The sequence below is a fragment of the Harmonia axyridis genome, chromosome 6 (genome assembly GCF_914767665.1).
Source record: "Harmonia axyridis chromosome 6, icHarAxyr1.1, whole genome shotgun sequence".
Lineage (NCBI taxonomy): Eukaryota > Metazoa > Arthropoda > Insecta > Coleoptera > Coccinellidae > Harmonia > Harmonia axyridis.
Genome location: NC_059506.1, coordinates 23136010 through 23157070, shown reverse-complemented (window position 1 = coordinate 23157070; position 21061 = coordinate 23136010). Strand labels below are relative to the sequence as shown.

The 21061-nt window shown below is 34.6% G+C and overlaps 1 protein-coding gene across 5 annotated transcripts in view; it reads right to left on the bottom strand.

Annotated features, from left to right (window-relative positions):
• LOC123682982 (protein split ends) overlaps positions 1-21061 on the bottom strand; it is a 148011-nt gene that overhangs the window by 26820 nt on the left and 100130 nt on the right. For all 5 annotated transcript variants that reach the window (XM_045621847.1, XM_045621851.1, XM_045621849.1 and 2 more), the window contains one exon: positions 4627-5055. In XM_045621847.1, coding sequence (XP_045477803.1) covers positions 4627-5055 — 429 coding nt within the window. The remainder of the gene's footprint in view (positions 1-4626; positions 5056-21061) is intronic.

Below are 21061 nucleotides of genomic sequence, written 5' to 3'. Positions count from 1 at the left end.
CCGATACGAGCAAGGATCAACACGCTAATTATAACCATCAGACACGTAATAACACACCCAGATTGGCCGATCGAAGTTGCCTCTCCCTACAGACAATCACACGTAGCTTCTTCTTCTTCTTCGGGATAATAACATATTTTCGAAATTACAAAACTCACGGCATCGTAGCACGTCAAGTCTGCTTTTTTTCTCGCGTTTCTCGAAACAGGCCTCTGGGTTGTAACTCAACCACTTGTTGTTGTTGTTGCCAATCGTGCCACCTGATATTGTCTATTCTTCTGGCACTTTGACCTGTACGTGATATGATTCACCTTTAGATCGGACTTGTTGGGTTATGCAACGACCACACGAGAGCCGCGGATTTCTGGGAGCAGCAACGATATGCTAATGGCGACCGTCGACGTGAATGTTAGAGGATAATTTCTCGGAATTGATACTCGTGTTTAGAGTTGGGAGCGAGACGGATCAACAACTCGTGTTACACAATTCTAAAGGTGCTATCTTTCAGTTTTAGATTGATATCACGGTTTGGAAATAATCCTGAAAGGTAAACCAAAGAAATATGATTTCTAGTTTGCCAATCAACCCACCAAAAACATAAAACGATAAAAATTTGAAAAAATTAATGCAGGTACAAAGGAAAATGAGCGATTCCTTGGATAACTTCAAGAAAAAAAGACAAAAAAAAAGTTGCAGAAAATAGTGGTAACTGTATGTTTTGTTTTTAATGCTTTTCATTCGAATTTTGTTAGTCGTCAAACTATGTTTCTATGAATATATATGTTTACCATTGTTAACATTAGACCATAGAGTAATAAACATAGATAGAGGGAGAGGGATTACGTTGTCGGATTGTGATATATTTTCAAATCCACAATTTTACTATAGCGTTATGAATGTATATTATATTGAATGAAATAATTTTATTTGAGTGATTCCCGATTATATATACAAATTTGATATCTGGAATCCGCTATTTTTCCTAATTGTCGAATTTATTATAAACAGAATATTTATTATTTTCTGCTGAAATACAAGGTTTGGCAACTATTGCGCTATTATTGTCAACCTAACTTTCACGTCTTTCGGCGCGCTTGAAGTTTGTTTTCTGAATTTCTGATATATTTAGGTATTTATTTCACTATGTACTTAGTTAATATGAAACGTTGATTCACTATGGGACATAAGAAGTGCGTTCTTTGTGGAGAAACTCGCGAATTAAGTGAAATATCGTATAACTGATACGTTTTCATTTCCGCACGCTTCATGTCAAATTTGATAGTTCATATTGGGGACAAAATTTGTTCACTGAAAATGACATATGCTCCCTCAATCTATGTTGTAACGGTCTATGTATTAACGACAAATCACAATTGCATTTCCGAGCAAATTTTTTAGTTGAATTGTCAGAATTTCCGGCACCACAGAATATCGTCGTGTCGAAACCAATCGAGTACAGAATCGAGCGTGCAAAAAACAAGAACTTTCTAGATAAAACCGCCTATAAACACCTAAAGTGTAAAATACTGACGATAACAAGCAAGAGCTCTATACAATCAGGCAGTAAAATACAAAGTTCCTTGTTTGCATAATGAGGTACTTCTAAGTCTTAGAAAATCAGAATGTAATGGTTGTTATAACAAATGTGATCAACATATACAGCAGTATTAGTTCACGATCGCTTATAGAGGCTTCAACCGGAGATAGATCTACTTTGCAGGTGATTTTTGGCTTCAAATGTTTTAAAGGAAAGAGCCAAGTTTGTAGATCGTAAGCAGTTAGTTCAGCTGCAGTTGGGTAATTGACAGGTTTGCGGAAAGAGTCGTATACTCAGAGTAATAAACATAGATAGAGGGAACATATGTCATTTTCAGTAAGCAAATTTTATCCCCCAAATGAACTATCAAATTTGACATGAAGCGCGCGGAAATGAAAATATATCAGTAATACGATATTTCACTCAATTTGCGAGTTTCTCCACAAAGAACGCACTTCTAATGTCCCATAGTGAATCAGCGTTTCAAATTAACTCGAAATATATTGAAATAAATACCTAAATATATTAGAAATTCAGAAAACAAACTTCAAACGCGCCTTACGAAGTGAAACAACCGATGGCACTAGGAGAGCAAAAGTTGCCAAACCTTGGATTCGACAATTAGGAAAAATATCGAATTCCAAATATTCAAATTTACGTATTTAATCGGGAATTGATCAAATAAATATATTTCATTCAATATTATATACATTCATAACTCTATAGTAAAATTGTGGATTTGAAAATATATCACAATCCGACAACGTAACCTAACCATGTTGGGGACATGTGAAAAGTTGAAATTATGTTTTTAATGTTAAATTACCATCCGAATGTAAATGCCATATTTAGAGAAGATTGTATCATCAGAACTCCTCATATAGATAAATTAATCGACAACAATGACATTATGATAAATCATATCGTATGTATTGTATATGTACGTATTCAAAACATTGAGTATTGAAGCTGAAACATACCGAATTTTCAATTATAAGATATGGAAATGAACTTAAATATAGAATAATTGTAGACTCTCGGCCAAAATGTTACACCTATTGTAAGTAAACAAAACGGAATAGATTTACGTTCCATTTACACTTTGGCAACCCGCCAATTTCATAAGCAATTCTCAGAAAGATTTATAACGACGTGTACATAATGACATCTAAAAAAGCTGCGAATTCCAACAAATATTCATTGAATAACCGAACGTCGACGTTGCGAGCGAAAAAAATTTCCTCGTAATGTTTGCGAATTTTCCATAATCGTTTCGACACATTTTCCTTGCCAAATTCCAAGGCGAAAGGTATATTGCGACTTGCCAACGACTAGGATTTCCTTAACCGATATAGCTGAGGAAATTCAGAACCACAACCGGAAAACACCTCGACGATTATTTCCCAATTTGAAAAGTTCGGTTTTCGGTAGATTCTGAACAATTCTGAATTCGTAATGGTTGAATCGAATCCGTTCAAGCGCAACACAAATCTCCATAATTCATTATTTCGATTTTTATTGGCATTTTTCGACCTGATCAGTTGATTTGAAGCTCCACCAATTCTGTCTTTGGTGGATATTTTGGAAGATGACTCGTTCGACGAATAGTTTCATACTGAATTAAAACTAAAAATCGCAGATTGTTCGATACAGGGTGTCCCACTGTTAAATTTTAGGTACAAACGAAAATGAGGATCATTTTAAGAAAAAAAAGTTAAACATGGACCCGCTTTGTTTTTCAAGAATCAGGGTATTAAGACTTACCACCTTCCCTTCACAAGATATTCAACTTGAATTTGGCATATATATTCCAATTTTAAGAATTCATCATGTGATATCATGTTTATCTGGATCTTCTGAATAATATTTTTCTGTAACAATGCTTGCTTCTTTTCTGCACCACTTTTTCTGTTGAAGTTGTGGTAGTTTAGAAAAATGTAAAAGGAAGCTTTAGTCCACTACTACACTTGTTGATTTTTGTAGTTTTGTCGTATCTGCTACTGATTTCGAGAAAAAAATTTCTAACAACTCTCTAGTAATGTCAATTTAGAAAAATGTGGTGAATAAATTAATTAAAAGTTTCGATACTTATTTACCCAATCTGTAGATAAGATTGATAGAGATTCGACAAACTGGCATAATCATCACAAATAATGTATCTCGAAAAGAAAGCGTGTACGGGCTCATATTTATAGGACTTTTTTTTTTCTTAAAACGATCCAAGAAATCTCACTTTTTCCTTTGTATCTCCAATTTAGGAACACCCTGTATACATGCTTACTGATATATTGTATGATGTTTTATTGAAAAACAGGGAACTTCAAAGAAAGTGTAGAAAAATCTTTATCGGAACATCTTGCCACCTATTTTTGAAATTTGAGCCTTTCCTGATATTTTTGCAATTCATGTTTTGAAGGGTGTAGAATCCAAAAATCGAATTAAAATATCAATCAGTCTACCATCGAGATCTTTTTCGTAAACAGATTTGTATGAAATTTGGTATGGTTGCTAAACTGCATTGATCCATTAATTATCCAAACAAAAGTTCAAAGAATAAAATTAAAAAAGAAACATTTTCCGAAAGCTTAGCACAACACATAATTATGAAATTGAGAAGATATTGCAACTATAATATTGCTATCCTAATTTCGGATCCGACTGGTAGATTTGGTTTAAAACCTTTTATATTGCAATTTTTTATTAATTTTAATTTTTCATGTAGATACCTACTTTCTGCGTAAAATAATAAATGATGACTTGCATTATTCATGGTTATAAATAGACTAGTTAGAGCGATAGTTTTTTTCTAGCAAACGATCTTCTTTATAGTTTCAAAATTGAAGATGAAATCATTTAACAAATTAAAGAAGAAGGTTCATAACATTTTCAGTAGCCAGAATCCTTAATACTCAACGATTTTTCTTGGTGGAAAACCTAGTCTATCAACGATGAACACCCATTGAAAAAACTGAGCTTTGAAAGAGTTTAAACACCAATCTTACCTTAAAAACGTAGTACCCAGAGGAAGGAGAGATCAACGTTGAACGAACACTCAGAAAAAAAAAATAAAAAAAGGTTAAAAGTCTTACCTAGATGGAGATCTGCTCGAGGTGCTTCCAGATGGCGATGGTGACCGGCTGCCAGATCTGGACTTGGTTTTTTTCTTTGTACTTTGGTCCGAGGTGCCCCGCCGCTCGTTGCTACCGTCGACGACCGCCGTCGCGACGGCTGTCGTCGCTGTGTACCCTGTTTCGTTTTGACTATTGTAACGTCCCCCCGTTCCCGCGCCACCCCCACTGCCGCCGCCACTGTCGTAGCTCCAGGAATTGTTAAGCGTCCTATGAGATCCACGGTCCATGATGACGTTGTAGGGGCCGTTCCGAAAACCCCGGTCCCTGTTTCGGCTTCTGTTCGCGTCATGGTAACCGCTCCGTCTGATGAACTCGCCGTCCGCCACTACTCGGCTGTTGTTGCGCTCGTAGAAGCGCTCGGCGAAGGGCCCGTGCTCGTCTGATGAACTGGGGAAGAGAAATAGGTCAGATTCGCTGTTCAAAACCGTCAAAATCGGTATAAAACTAATATTGTCGGCCCAAGAACGGAGCCATGGGGAACACCTAAAGTGGAGAATGCCGTTTTTTGTAACATTACGACTTTCCAAGATAGTTGGGTGGTCTCCAATGATGCAATTGGAGCATGAATGAGCAAGCACTCTTAAGGTTCTGACGTCAGTGTCATTGAATTCGATAGCGAGGTTCTAACTTTGAAGGAAAATCTCTGATCTAAGATTAGTTGTCTGAGATCGGAGCTTTAGTTAACACCCATTGTTATTGCAAGATGATGAATCCTTGGTAACATGAATTATAGTTGAAAACGTTGGAGTACCAATTCGAATAAAAGATATCACCAAGCACACAAAATTGCATAAAAATTTTGATATATTTTGGATAGAGCTCGAAGCATTGTTTTCCTCGTTGGAATTTGGATATGAATTCCATTCTCATATTAAAAAAAATGAAAAACAAGTTGAAAAAAAATTCAAATACTAAAACGTTACTCTTCTTCTGGGAATACGTTCGCCATTCCTAACAGTTTGTGAAATATCGTTGTTGGAGGAGAATCTAAATCTCAATTACTAATGGAAAAAATGTGGTTTAGTTTGATGAAGGCGTAATAACAGTGCAATTACCAAAGCTGCTCAATGTGAACACTGTTGTATACAATGTGAAAACATGTAAAGTTACTTACCGATTTAATGGGAAAACCTAAGAATGAAGATGAACTCACAAGATTCATCCATGAGCGTTTGACGAACAAAGAAACATAGGAAGCTACAAATAGGGACTAGACCACTAAAAATGAATCAACTTATGCATTTCATAAGACGGTATGGTTAGTTGAGCAAGCAATACATTATAACTAAGCTTCATTAAAAAACCTCATTTTTTTATAATCCCGATAGTAATTTCCTTCAACCTCTCATCGCGATATTTCAAAAACTTCAGGCAACGATAAGAGAATGATTTTCACTTAAAAAGTTATAGAATATAATCACAAACCCTAGGTGTTTTTGATATGAAGATAGAATTGCAGTTTTCAATACACTCTTCTAATGTGTCCAAATGTTAAAAACATGTAAGACAGATGAAAAGTGTGCAGTACACTATGTTAACATAATAAAGACGACCCAAGATGGGAACCATGAGGGACACAGGAGAGAGGAGACAGGAATTACGCAATATGAGCTCAGCCTCTGTGTTAAAAAATTGAAATTATTAAATTTCACCATCTTCCCTTATTAAATGCCAGACCAGATTGCAGCACCGGTGTATACGACGCACAGCGTCTGCCATGAACTTTTACAACTGCAGACGGAGCAGCTGGTCCAGAATTTAATAACCTGCAACGAACTCCTGATCGAGGTTCACGTAGCCTCGTGGTCGTTTCACAGGAAAAGGCTAGACCTGGCAGGGATCGAAAATTTAGGTTGATTCATATTTTCAGGCACGTATTGTTTTAGACACCTAGCGGATTGATGGACAGGAAGTTCATATAGTCTTACATGAAGAGTTTCACTTTTATACATGCAGTGAAGTTAGGAAATAATGCTACTCCACATGTGCTAGTGAAGTATTGTTTTTTGAAGATGAAACGAGAGGAATATCAGTAAAAAGACTTGATTGATGACGATGCAAAATTATGATTATAATTTCATAATGAATATAGGATTAAGTTTGATTAAAGGGAGAATACTACACTTGAAAGTATGACCATGTGCAAGTGTTTTTCATAGGCAAAAATACTTGGAATGGAATGATACGTAAAAACGTACTTGGAAATAAATGAAAATCAGAAATGTTACATAGCAATCCATTATGAAAGCCAAACTCTAATCACTGAGCTCTTATGTCATCGATTCGAAGTTTATGTGGGAGTGGCGAAGGAAAATCAATGAATTAGGCAAGAATAACAAGGTCTGGGCTCATGGTCACTCGGAAATCAAAGGAAACTATCACGAACGTCTTTTATTGGCTTGGAACTTGGAACCTTTATATGGAATCGGAAAATGGACCTATAAGGGAGAATTCCGAGAGAATGAGGAAACGACTACAATATTTAAGTAACAAAAATTGTTTATATGAAAAAAACCTTCACGATTTTTTTCTCCAAATTCAATCATTTACTCCTTGCTCTACTATCTATGTTTTATAAAAAAAAATTATAATTTAAAAAGCTCCTTCTGGGTGTTGCAGTTCCTTTGTCAGTTAGTATATTTCTCGGATGCAATCCGCTTGGCGTTGGAAACGATACGTGCCTGATAATGAATCAACCTTCAGCAGTACACTCGAGCGAAAAATGAGGATTGACGTATCGATCAGAAGACCGGGGCCGAAACGGCAGATGGTAGCCGGAGTCGCGAGTTGAAACGGCCTCTGTACGGTATTTTTCCCGGGGCTAAGCGTTAACGACTGATAAACGGTTATATAAGGAATATAAAGCAAGGAGCATGGAGAATAGGGTCATCTCCGAATGGGACGTAAACATAAACATCTATCAGGATTAGCGTCAGGCCAAGATACAAACTTATCTGTTCGCTAGATCCGAGATCTTAGCGGCGTGACAAGATTCTTGTAACTGGTTGAGAGAAAAAAAATGCGGCCATTCGCTTCTGCAAGCGTTTGCGAATGCCGTTGGTGCCATTATCTCCTTATAAGAAAATGGGGAAAAAATAGGATAAACAACATATTTTTCTATTGATAAATAAGAAGTGATGTAAGTGATTCTGTAGTAAGTATAATGTTGTTCTTCAAAGATAGAGGTGAAAATATATTATTATGTATTATTTGGGATATTTATGGTTTATTATTACTCATAAAAGACATACAGGGCCCAATATAGGTAGTAAAATTAAAATCATAAGGCCTTCAGTTACATTGTAACTTGTCCAATGGATTCAAACAACAATTGAGCTGTTTGAAAACAGCAGAAAAAAAAATAAAATACTAGAATTATTACACTATAGTAAATAATTTTTTATAGAATATCTCAAATTTTAGAAAAAAATTAATTAATGAAATGAAAAACAATCTTAGAACACGGTAATTTTTCGAGAAAAAAATGTTTTCAATGATTCAGAGCAATTGATTTTGGTACCAAACTTCACACAAATAGATCTCTGAAAGAATATGGCGTTATAACTTTCTTGTGTTCTAGTTTTCCATTCCACACTTTCCACTTATTTTTTCCAATATGGATTCAAAATGTTTATTATTCAAAATAATGAATAAAAACTAAAATACTGATTTACAAAAACGATATATTTACTACCTTGAACTGTTAAAATGTTGTATCTCAAATTTTAGAAAAAATTAATTAATGAAATGAAAAACAATCTTAGAACACGGTAAGTTTTCGAGAAAAAAATGTTTTCAATGATTCAGAGCAATTGATTTTGGTACCAAACTTCAAGCAAATAGATCTCTGAAAGAATATGGCGTAATAACTTTCTTTCATTCTAGTTTTCCATTCCACACTTTCCACTTATTTTTTCCAATATGGATTCAAAATGTTTATTATTCAAAATAATGAATAAAAACTAAAATACTGATTCACAAAAACGATATCTCCACTACCTTGAACCGTTAAAATGTTGTATTGCTGCTAAGATGCTGAATATAAAAGGTGTCATTTCTGAAGTTTCAACGATATTAAAATTATTATGAAAGTTACAAAACTAGATAACTATTGAGTAATCCCCTAATGTTATTGCACAATTACATATTCCACCTATGAACACGATTTCAACTTCACTGTTGCTACAAAACACCACATCCTTCACATTTCAAACATTTTTAGATAAGGAAAGCGGTTGCCAAAACCAAAAATTATCATGTCTCAAAATATTGTGCAAGTTTAAGGATGGAATATTGAACTGTTTCAGCTGTCACCGTCTGGTAGTTAATAATAATTAAAATTAATTTTGCATGTTTTACAACCAACACATTATGCATGTTCACATTAAGTATAAAAGGTTCAAAATAGACAGTGAGATACGGAGTATTTCAAACAGATCGAGACGAAATATTTTTATATATTGTTCCTCCTTGCGTATAATGTACACTTCATTCGAGTAAATCCAAAGAAATTTTGTAAAAATCAAATTGAAATAATTTCTTAGTTTAATTTTATACTGGACAAAATGAGATAAATTTAATCTTGATGATTTATTTGAATTAGTTTTCGATTCATTGTAGGGTTCTCCACTGAAGTTTTGGTTAAAATTGACTTATACTTAAAAGTGAATAATCGAATTTTGAAAAATTCAAGATTGTACAATTAAACATTAAAAGCACGTTCTGCTACTTTCAGTTTTTTTTTAAGGAAACAAGCGGTAACACAGACCGAAATCAAACCATTTCTAACCACCTCATCCCTCTGAAGAAACCCTCTGCATAAAAATCTAAATACCTAGAAAAATTTTTTCTACCCTAAGATATCACTTGTCAGTCGCATTATGCATAATTCAAACCTCGTGGGTGATTTAATCCAACAATATCAAAACCCACAGACGCCCACAAACGTGAAAATACTGATAATTTCTATATTTATCGGATTGATTTTATGTTTTCAGTAGTGAGTGTAGGTAATAAATTAATGCCAAACATAAATACTCGGTTGCATACGTCAAGATGTGGGTGTCCAGCTTTGAATTTCAATGAATCGCGTATGTTCTGTGAGGAATGTGCGACTTGAAGATCAGGCATTGCCCAAATGTGCTCCTGGAGTTCGTCTACCCGCTGAGAACAACAAAATTGTTCTTTGTAGAAAAAATCAAATGGCTAATAATTTTCATTTCACTTTATTCGCGTAATTGCATCAGTATAATTATAAGTAGAAAAACCTTGAGTAAGAGAAAAGTTCCTTCTGCGTAAGAAAAGCGTCTTTCACAGCAGACATCTTAAAAAAAATTTCAATTTGAAATTTTCTGAAAATATTTTCATACCAAAGTTACAAATTGTAGATATTAGTCAATTATATCTAGATGAAGTTGACCATTCCAGATGGATCAATATACTTGCATTTTTGAATAAATTAACGTAATATTTATTTTCAGTTGAAATCAAAGTTAAATTGAATTTTGAGGATTGCTACTTTTGGATGTCGAAATCCAAATAAAATGTCTACCTTGAACATTTTGTATGACTATCTAGATATTGGTGATAAATTGTCTGGTTCATAGAATTGTCAAAATTTCTAGAAAAGTCGTATTTCTTTCAAAATCTCTTTATATTTCAATTTTTGTTTTTTCCATGAATTTTTCTTATTTTGTTATTCTGCAGTTTGGGATGGAGACAAGTTCGAAAAATTAAAGTTACAAATACATACAAATCGACTGAACACCTGAATTTAAAAGAATTATAAATGGTACAACATGATTTTTCCAAGGACTTTTCAAACACTTGTTTGCTACAGATATTATGTACATGGATATAATTTTAAAATAATCTGTTAAAAATTAAGCAAGAACTTCATAATGAAAAACGAAATATGTATTTATTTATTCAAATTCATAGTAACGTCTTCAAAGTAGTTTCCTTATGAAGTATTAAGCTTAGCTAAAAAAAATAAATGAGTCGTCAAAGAATATTTTATCACAATTTCAACAATCATAAGTTTTTTTTTTAGAGTTTTCGCCCATAAGTTATCGTTATTTAAAATTCATCAGTTTCGAGTAGGTACACAAGTCAGTTATTTATTCATGAACCTTCATAACATTAAATTAATGCAAAATTAAAAAAAAAAAATTATTATACGTTAAAAAATCACAAAACATTCGACAAATAATAAATGTCCAAACGTCAATATAGAACACAAAACACAAAAACAATTTGGACAATGAATTCAGGTGGGCTTTTTAAATGACCAATTCTCGAAAATGTCTTGACAGGATGTTTACTATGTATTCATCTTAAGAGATAACTAATGGTTAACACTTCGTCGACAAAGAATTAGCCAATTAAAATAGGACACTTTATTCACTCTGTTTTTGTGTGGGCAGGTCATTCACGAAAAATAAGTATTTTTCTAGTGATATGCCAAAAAACCACCAATAAATGAAATGTTCTACCTTTTTTTCTCTACACGAAATTTTGGTTGGCAAACCCCAAAACACATATAAAATCGAAGAAATCAAAAGTTTACTGTGAAAAAAAAATATTGACTGGACTATTCAGGCGAAATTTCGTTTAGATCAGAACTATAGAGACAAATGATTGATTATGGAAAATAACAAACCAAAATGCGAAACACGTCGAAGTTACGCTACTGATTAAATCTTAAGTATGTCCAACCGGCGCCAGTAAGTCGACTGCCATTAAGTCATGAAGCTTCTGAAACATCTCGACCGATTCCCAAAGATAATAATTCGGCCAATTAAATCAGCTCCAGAAGAACAATCAAGATAGATCAAAATCTACGAATACGAATTCAGCGCAATTAGAAACAGCCATCAGAAACGTGCCTCGCTTATGCTAGGTTCAGACGAAAAACGTGGATGACATCATCGTATAGGTGATCGTCGATTGGCTCAATTAGGAAGCCACAAAAAGTCGAACTAATTCCTGAAAGGATTGAGTATTATCTCGGATAAAGCGCAATTATAATGTTGGAATACGTTCAACTCGCAACCTTTAGATGAGGCGCTTTTGAACGTATCGATTTTCTTTACATTTGATTAATTGAGGTCGTGTGATAACGCCTTACATAATGTCAAGGTCGATATTAAAACGTCCGACTGACGTCGTGAAACGTAGCAAAAATTTGGACGAAACAAACAAAATTCCGAAGGCTTAGGAAGTTGACGATCTGGACTCAACAAGTCGTTTGAGCGAAAATGAGCAACGTCGTTAAATTCTTCCATTCGCCAATTTATTATTCACCTTGAACGGTAGATATACGGTATTATATACGGAAGTCGAGGAGTTTTGACAGTATGAATTTATTGGCTGGAATATTCTGAAACAGATGTACGGAAGATATATTTCAAACTTTCTCATACAAAAAAGTAACTTTCAATGAAGATCAAGAAAACCCGGAAATTTGAGGGACCAAATACGTAGCATTACTTGAGCTTCTATTGTTTTGTCAATCTTGAATTGCTATTTTTATTTTTTGAACAGTCGTTCCCCAAAAATATTACCACTGACACATTTCGTCACAATGTCTATAAAGTTCAAATTTTGAGCGGAAATGGTTACACAAGATAAAGTCCACCGTAAACACGATAACTCTCGAACTAAGAGATCTAGAAGCTTGAAATTTTCAGGGTAAGAATTTGGCAGTTCGACTTACTTTTTTCCTTGTAATCTTAAAATTCCACTTCGATGAAAATAAATTTCAGCAATCAGATGTAGAATTTAAAGCTTCATGAAAAATATTATGTTGATCGCTTCTCAGAAAAAACTACTCAATATCACAGTGACAGGAGATCCGATTGTGTTGAGATTCTGCGTGTAGATGTCAAATAATAATTTTAAGCTTTGTGCAAAATTTCTTGTTAATGTTATCATTAGAACCATAGAAAATAAAAAAAGACAAACGATCAGATAAATTCGAAATTTTGCGTGTAGATGAATAACATTAATTTCAAGCTTTATGGGGGTAATTTCACTCCGGAATCATAAAATTCAAGCAGTATATCGAGAAAAAAATGCCTAACATTTTAGTAACGAACTATCGAATGAAATTCAGTTTGTATAATTAAAATATGTAAAATAACCACCCAAATATACTATCGATTTTTAAATAATGAATTTCAACGATTTCGCACACTTCATGTTACCCTACTGGAATATGCAAAAACGCGGTAATTTCAATTTGTCAATTCATCGTAAGTGATTGGTCGCCGATGAAGCATCTACGGGTGCTTATAAGTAGAGACAAGAACAGATAATTTTCTGGAAGATTTTCAATAACTGACTTCAGAAAAGATATGTACGTTGTTTCAGATTTCAGCAATTGATACCTGTATTTGATATTCAAGATTTAATTTATCGGCGAGAAATGTGTTGGGATTCTATGGCCTCCATTGGGATTGAAAAAAATCACAGGAAGAACCTCCCTGGGATTGGAAAATCACAAAAAAGAACCTCCCTTAGGATTGAAATATTACGAAGAATAACAACCCCTCTTGGTTTTGAAACATCAAGAGCAAGAACATTCTTTAGAACAGAAGTAGTCATACATCGAATCAGTCTTACAAACAGTTGTACCAATTTTACCTAAATCAGCAAGTTTTAGGCGGGACTGATATTTTAGAACATCAAAACTGTCACTAAAAGAAACTACTACTAAAAGAAAAATTCATACAAAAAGAAAAGTTTGATACAGAAAGCAATATAAACCATGTTTGCGTCTTAGCTCTCTACGAGTTCGTTGTACCTCATTAAAGTTGTCGAGGATTTGACCAAATACGGATTATATTTCGAGATTGATCTAATTTACATTCTACGTAAGACACATCATCCCAATAATAAATATTCCGAACGATACTTTCCCAAAGTATCACAAAGTCGGATTAAGTCCAGATCGCACATCTCATTTAAGCGCCAATAAAAAAGGCATTAGGCATAAGCGGCGACAAACACTCATCTAAAAAAAAAGGGGAACGACAACCTTCCATGTATACGAAGAACATAATCCGAGAATAATGGTTATGAAAGTGGGTCATCGGTCGCATCTAGAGTCACAATCGCCGCCTTACGACCAACGTCCTATCTCTTAAATGATAAAAAAAAGCTCAGCGGCTCAATATACAGAATATACAGCTTGCGGACGTCACTTGTACTGTAACATGTATAGGAACTGGAACCCCGCGAGTCGAACGGGTGAAATAAATTAGGCAGCGCCATTAACGACAGTGTCGGACACACAATGAGACGTCCGGCAGAATGGGCAATGAACGTAATCTAGATTTTATTCGCATTCTCGATATTCTTTTCGAAGGAGACGTGACCCGGTTCGCGACGCGATATATGCGTTGTTGCTGGTCGAGCGATAAATGCGAAGCGAGATAATTTCGAGTCCTTTCGAGAGCACCAGTGGCGCGCGCTTATCGGGGTCGGAGAACGAAGATACCGGGCGAGATCGACGGAGGTCGTAGACCTTTCGACCTGTTTCGATATCGGATGATGCTGGGTGGATGTTGATTTATTTGTTGTGTGTGAGTGTGTACCAAGTTTCGAGGTTGGGACTCTTTTCAGTCGGCTGGTATTATACATTTGGTCCAGATGGACACTTTGACACAGGGTGTCCCAGAATTGGTGATCATCCCCGTATTCTACGACGAAACATTTATGGAGTATTTTTCATATTGGTTTTTTTTTTGTAAAATGTATGAAAAAAAGACACCCTTCAACAAATACATGATCCTAAAGATGGATTTTTCAAATTTTCTCTGTTGTTACTGGAGACTTTTAACAACCAGTGTAAACATACTAAAAAAAACTGCAATCAGGTGCGTCTCAAACTGAGAGCTTCAAAGGGTACTTTCAAAATAATAATATTTTTGTGTCGCAATATTTTACTTCATAAATAACAATTAACATAGTGTGACTTGTCTTGATGATTAGAGATGAAATGATAATTAGGAAACTAGAATATTCAGTTATAATATCACAAGAGCATAAACTATATTCGATTATACACCGATTAACGAGGCGTAGTTCACGAAACATCACGAGAGCGCAGCTCGAACTACTTCGAGTGAAAAGGGTAGTATAATCGAAATATATTGTCTATGCTTGAGTATGTATTCGTTACGATTATATAACGATTAATTTCAATAACTATAACCAAAGCACTGCATTTTGATAATTCAATGCATTTCACTTAGCTTGACTTTTATTTTTTGGCGAACGTACAAGAATGTTACTATGGAAATGATCCCAATATGGCAAGAGGGGGAAAACGATTATACCACGTCGTCAAGGGTATATCCACTTATCAATACGCCGTAACTATGGGAAATTTACGGATTCATTGGTTCATCAAAACATAAGTTATATAATCACTGATATTGATTTATATTAGAAACCCTTCAAGATATATTGAATGGACTTCTCGATTAAATATGCAATTAAATTGTAAACAATGAAGAATATACGCAAATTTCAGAAAATTGTGCATTATTTCCATTCATTACACAGAATATATCGAGACATTTGGATATACAGACTGTTCCTGAATTGGAGGTACAAACAAAAAATAGTATTCACTAGGGTGATTTTAAAAATAAATATTCCTATAAACGTAAACCTGAAAACGCTTTGTTTTCGAGATACAGGGTGTTTCCAGTAGTCCTACTTTTTTTGTGGGGATTATACCAGTTTATCGAATCTTTATGGATGATAGCTACATTGGTAGAGGGAAAATAAGCACCAAAACCAATAATACATTTATTTGTCATAGCTCACTGATTTTTATGATTGTTTTCTTCACATGTCTCTGACATTTTATTTGTTTGGTGGTTTCAACTGGCATTATTCTGGCCAAACGGTATTATACCAAAACAACTGCTTCCTCATCGATAGCACCTTGTTTAAATTGAAATGTAAAATTTTACTTTGAATTTGTTATTATTGACAGCTTGAAGTTCCTAGAGATTTAGTAAAAAATTAACAAAAATTGATTCAGTGTTATCACCCAACAGAATATTGAACATTTAATACAAAATTACAATGAACATTTAATACAAAACACAATCAAACACAATCAAACCTAAAAAATGTAGGTATATAGTGAATCAGTTTGAAGCATTTTGCAGAATCAGACTACAAATAGATACGAGTGGTCAAGAAATTGTTGAAAAAAATAATCTTACCAAATACAACTCGTTTTTCAAATTTTATCAGATAATTTTCAATTTTCATCACTCAAACTTGTTTACTTGAGGCAAAAACGAACCGAATTTAGATAAAATCTCTCCTCCAAACGGATTCGTGATTTTATCAATCGGTTTGTTTTCATATTTTTGCCAAATAATCAAGTTTTCGTGGAAATTGAAAATAAACGATAAAATTTGAAGCATTCGTGCTATTACCTTTGATAATAAAATTTTGCAGAGGATTTCGAGAGAATTGTTTTAAATTTTTTTTTTTTTTTTAAATCGGTAGCAGAAACGGCAAAACTGCAAGAAATCAAAAAGCTGAGTATCACACTACAGTTTATTTTCAAATTTTTTAAATTCCCAGCGGGCACTGTTCAGAAAATTTATTACCCTGTTGATTTGCAATCGAAACTGGGATATCACATGATAGAAACTGTAAATTGGAATAAAACTATGCCAAATTTCAGTGAATAATCTTTTTTATTTGCAGATGCTTTGAGAAAAAAACTTGAAAAAAAAATCTGACTTTAACACCCTGTATCTCGAAAACAAAGCGTTTTCGGACCCATGTTTATAGGACTTTTCTTCTTAAAATTTCCCCTCGCAATAGAAAATAATACCTTGTGAAAATTTTGCATTATTTTTTGACAACAATATGATAACCTTTTTGATAATAAGAGTTCATGCGCCACTGCATCCCCTTCTATTTTGCACCAACAACAAAAATTTTCTCTGGCGAAAAATCCAAACATATCCTCATCCCGCGTTGATAGAATAGGAACAATTATCCCACAATTTGTGCTGTACATGTAGGCGATAAAATATACCGTACATCTACGGCTTATGTACCGTATTGTACCGGTTTCTTGAATATCATTATTTATTATTTGCGTCGATTTAATGCTTGCGCGTTGCTAATATCTACCGTAGGCCATCGAAAATCCCATTTAAGAATTGCATCCGTGAGATTGGAGCTGTGCTTTCTTGTACGACACCACGAAATGATTCACAATTATAAATAATAAGTTCAGATTGTGGACGCTCTAAACTTAAATCTACATTTCCTGTTTGTTATATCGAATTATTCTCTATGGATCATATTCTGAAACTTCTATGGTTCTACAGTGACATTGATGACATAATGAATATTGATTGGCTCTCAGTATATTGGTGTCTAACATAGAGTAATAAACATAGATAAAGGGAGTAAAAGCAATTTTTACATGTCCCCAACATGGTTAGATTACGTTGTCGGATTGTGATATATTTTCAAATCCACAATTTCACTATATCGTTATGAATGTATAATATATTGAATGAAATATATTTATTTGAGCGATTCCCGATTAAATTATGCAAATTTGAATATTTGGAATCCGATATTTTTCCTAATTGTCGAATTTATAATAATCAGAATATTCATTATTTTCTCTAATTCTGTGGTTATTCCGTTCATTCTTCCACATCTTGTAGAACAAAATCGTGCGCACAGTTTTCATGGTTATATTTTATTATTCTATGTTGGTACTCCGAACTTTCCGCCACGGCTTTATCTGTCAATTCATCAATTTGCCTTAAAGAAATCAGTTCTGTCAACCAACATTTTTCAATGCAAAAATCACTAAATTATATTTATGGAAATATTTCATTAATTTCAATGAAAATGCAATGAATTAGAGAAAATAATGTATAATACTCGTACAGAAGGCTCATTCTACCACTCGTTCATTCCAAAACTCGCCACTTCGTGGCTCGTTTTTGAATTTTCAACTCGTGGAAAAATATCAATGCCTTCTGCACTTGTATTATAAATAACTATTCTGTATCTACCTGCTGAAATCCAAGGTTTGGCAACTTTTGCTCCCCTAGTGTCATCGGTTGTTTCACATCGTTTGGCGTGTGGAGAAACTCACGAATTGAGTGAAATATCGTATCATTGATATGTCTCCATTTCCGTGCGCTTCATGTCAAATTTGATACTTCATGTTGGGGACAAAATTTGCTTACTGAAAATGGCATATGCTCCCTCTATCTATGTTTATTACTCTGAGGTGTCTAGTCTAATTTTACTCCAATAAAGAAAGAATTCCACGTCCAATGTAGAAATGAATATGATTAATATGTTACATTTCCTGACAAACAGATAATTTAGGAATTCCCAGGAATATTTCAAGTCATTTTTGGTATTATAGAATTTCGATATTGCATCAGCATTGAGTTGGTATTGAATTCAATGAAATTATTCGAGCATGTCTGATTAGATAAGACATGTTATTTATTGAAAACGATATCTTATTTATGTAAACATTCCTATATAACCATATCTGGTATTAATAATTTCTCGTTTCGATTGGATTGATAATATTTACAACAATGTTCTCGATACCAAAACAGGTAGCGTTGGAAATAAGAAAATTGAAGCTTTATTTGATGCGATATATGACATACAGGTGTTCAATTAATATATAAACCTTCTCGAAAGAGAATATATTTTTAAAAGAAGCCCTTAAGAAAAGATTTATGTAACGAGTAAAACTAATAACACCCTGTATATTCTATATAACACTATCTGAAGATGCAGCTTCTTGAATCTCATCATATATAAAATCTGGACTATTGTAGCAACTCTTGCAGTCTTGAAAGGAGGCCTATAATAGCGTTGTAACGTAACGGTTATGTAACTATTCTAATTCACCTAATATGGAATCTGGACCCTTTCAGGATGGTTTCAAATAAAGGTATTGTAACCGTCGTAACCTGAAGCGTATTGTTTTCCAGCTAAATACTCTGAATTCATACAAATTCAATGTCTTGTGATGAGGCTTTTGAGGATCATTCAATATGGAATGGTTATGTGAAAACATTATTCGAATCCACTGTCTGCCAATAAAGCTTTCTGAATATCATTCAATATCGCATCTATATTTAAAACAGTATTCTTAAAAGCTGAAGGTACCTGGAAGAAGGTTTCATGTAACGATTATATAGGACTTTCACACAGAAATGATGCAAATTCAATGTCTGATAATGAAGCTTTTTTAGGATAGGTCAATATGTACTTATGTTTCCGTTACGAGCTCAGAAAAGCTCAAAAAGGAAGGCATGTCATGAACAATCAAAAATGATATAAGCCCTATGACCGTTACGGCTACCATTGCAGCACTATATATTTTTCATGAAATTATCCATGGCCAATTCGCACATCGGCGGCTGTATGTCCTCGATAACTTCAAGAATTCCATTTTTGAGGTCTTGAATCTATTATGGAGCAGTGACATAAACCTTATCTTTCACGAGGTCCCAAAGAAAAACGTCTAAAGGTGTTAAATCATAAGATCACGGTGGCCAGGAAACTTTTCTCGGAAAATTGCGATTGTTTCGTTGCTCATGGGAAACGTAGGAAAATAAACGTCAATATTTTCCATTTTTGGCCATAAAAAATCATTTAACATATCCCAAATCCCTAGATCGACGATGAATCGACAAACCTGGGTTTTCGTCAACCCTACGGGCTACAGCAGCAATATTCTCAGTTGTTCTCGAGTGACCCACATGGTTTCGTCACATCACTTGTTCCAGCAGCTCTAATTTTTCCACCTGTTTCATTGCCGGTCGAGAAAGTGCTTCTGTTTGTTAACTGTCACTGCAAAATTTTCACCATTTTTGTATTGAATTTCAACAATTTTAATAAGTTGTTGAAGCGTGTATCGTACCATTTTCAGTCATGGCGTAGTTTTTACTCATCAAATGTCAAAAAATGACAGTTTCAAAAGAGGCAGCCGCCCAGATAGCGGGCTATTAAAAATGAAACCCCTTATTGGAAAACCGTGTACATACATAAAAAATTTTAAAAGAATAAATAATAAATTATTCATTGAACTGTAGGCAACTCAAAGAATTTTTCATGTAACGGTTACAGTTCCACAATTTTCTTTGCCCAAAAATATCGACTCCAAATGTCAGAAAAAAAAAATTGATACCATCGGATCGCCTCCTCCGAAGGACCAAGAACCGCGGAAAAACCGCCGCTAGGCGACTGGATCATGACGAAGCGTAAGGATTTTTAATTTTCACGGGCGATATTTTTGCGGCATCCCGAGGAGACGCACGAGTGAAAATTGCCGTAGAGAGAACGCGGTCGACCGTTCCGGGTAAAAAATAAGGTACGTGCTCCGCTTCCCGCTCTCGGGGGTTTTTGCAGTCGTACGTCTCTCCTCCGATGGAAGGAGAGCCGTTCGTTCTGCATATCGATTATGGATTTCACGGCTGTAGCGGTCGCCTGGGCATTTCCTTCGGGTTCGCAAAAACCCCCAGCGGAACCCGCGCGCAGCCTTTCGATGCTATGCGGAGTTCAATTATCCCGTCCATGAAGAATTGCGTTGATGAGAGGAAGCGTCGAAAAACTTCATTGCTTTCTGGCGGTGCAGCCGCTATCGGTCTGCCTGGATTCTTTGAGAACAGACGCCGTCAGAAAGGGAATTTAGATCGTTTTGAACGCGACAATGCGTAAGTTTGGAACGGTTACGTAACCGTTACGAGAAAACTTCTTATAGGTAAACTCCGGATAATACAAGGGTTGTTTTCTTGTTCAAACAGCAAACTTGGACCATTCTTGTGGAGACGGCATTTTCTGGTTATATTTATAACCGTTACATACGCTAGATATTTCGAAAAAGTGTAGGTTGTTTGGGTATAGTTGAGATTCCATATTGCGGTCTGCGTGGATTCTTTAAACAGATGACGTCAGAAAGATAATTAATATGGTTTTGAACACGATAATGCGTTACGTAACCGTTACGTGAAACATTCGTATTGGTTCTTTTCGAAAGATGCGAGACTTTTTTCTTCTTCAAAAAGCAGATTTGAAACATTTCTGTGGACATGGCAAATATAACCGTTACATTAAACAATCTTTTTGGGAGATATTTCGAAAATTTAAAGGTTGTTTTAATATAGTTGAGATTACAATTGTGGTCTGCGCAGATTCTTTAAATAGCCGACGTCAGAAAGAGAATTAAGATCGTTTTGAATGCGACAATGAGTAAGTTTGGAACGGTCACGTAACCGTTACGTGAAACATTCGTATCGGTTCTTCTTGAAGGATGCACAGGGTTTTTTTCTTCTTGAAAAAATAGGATTAT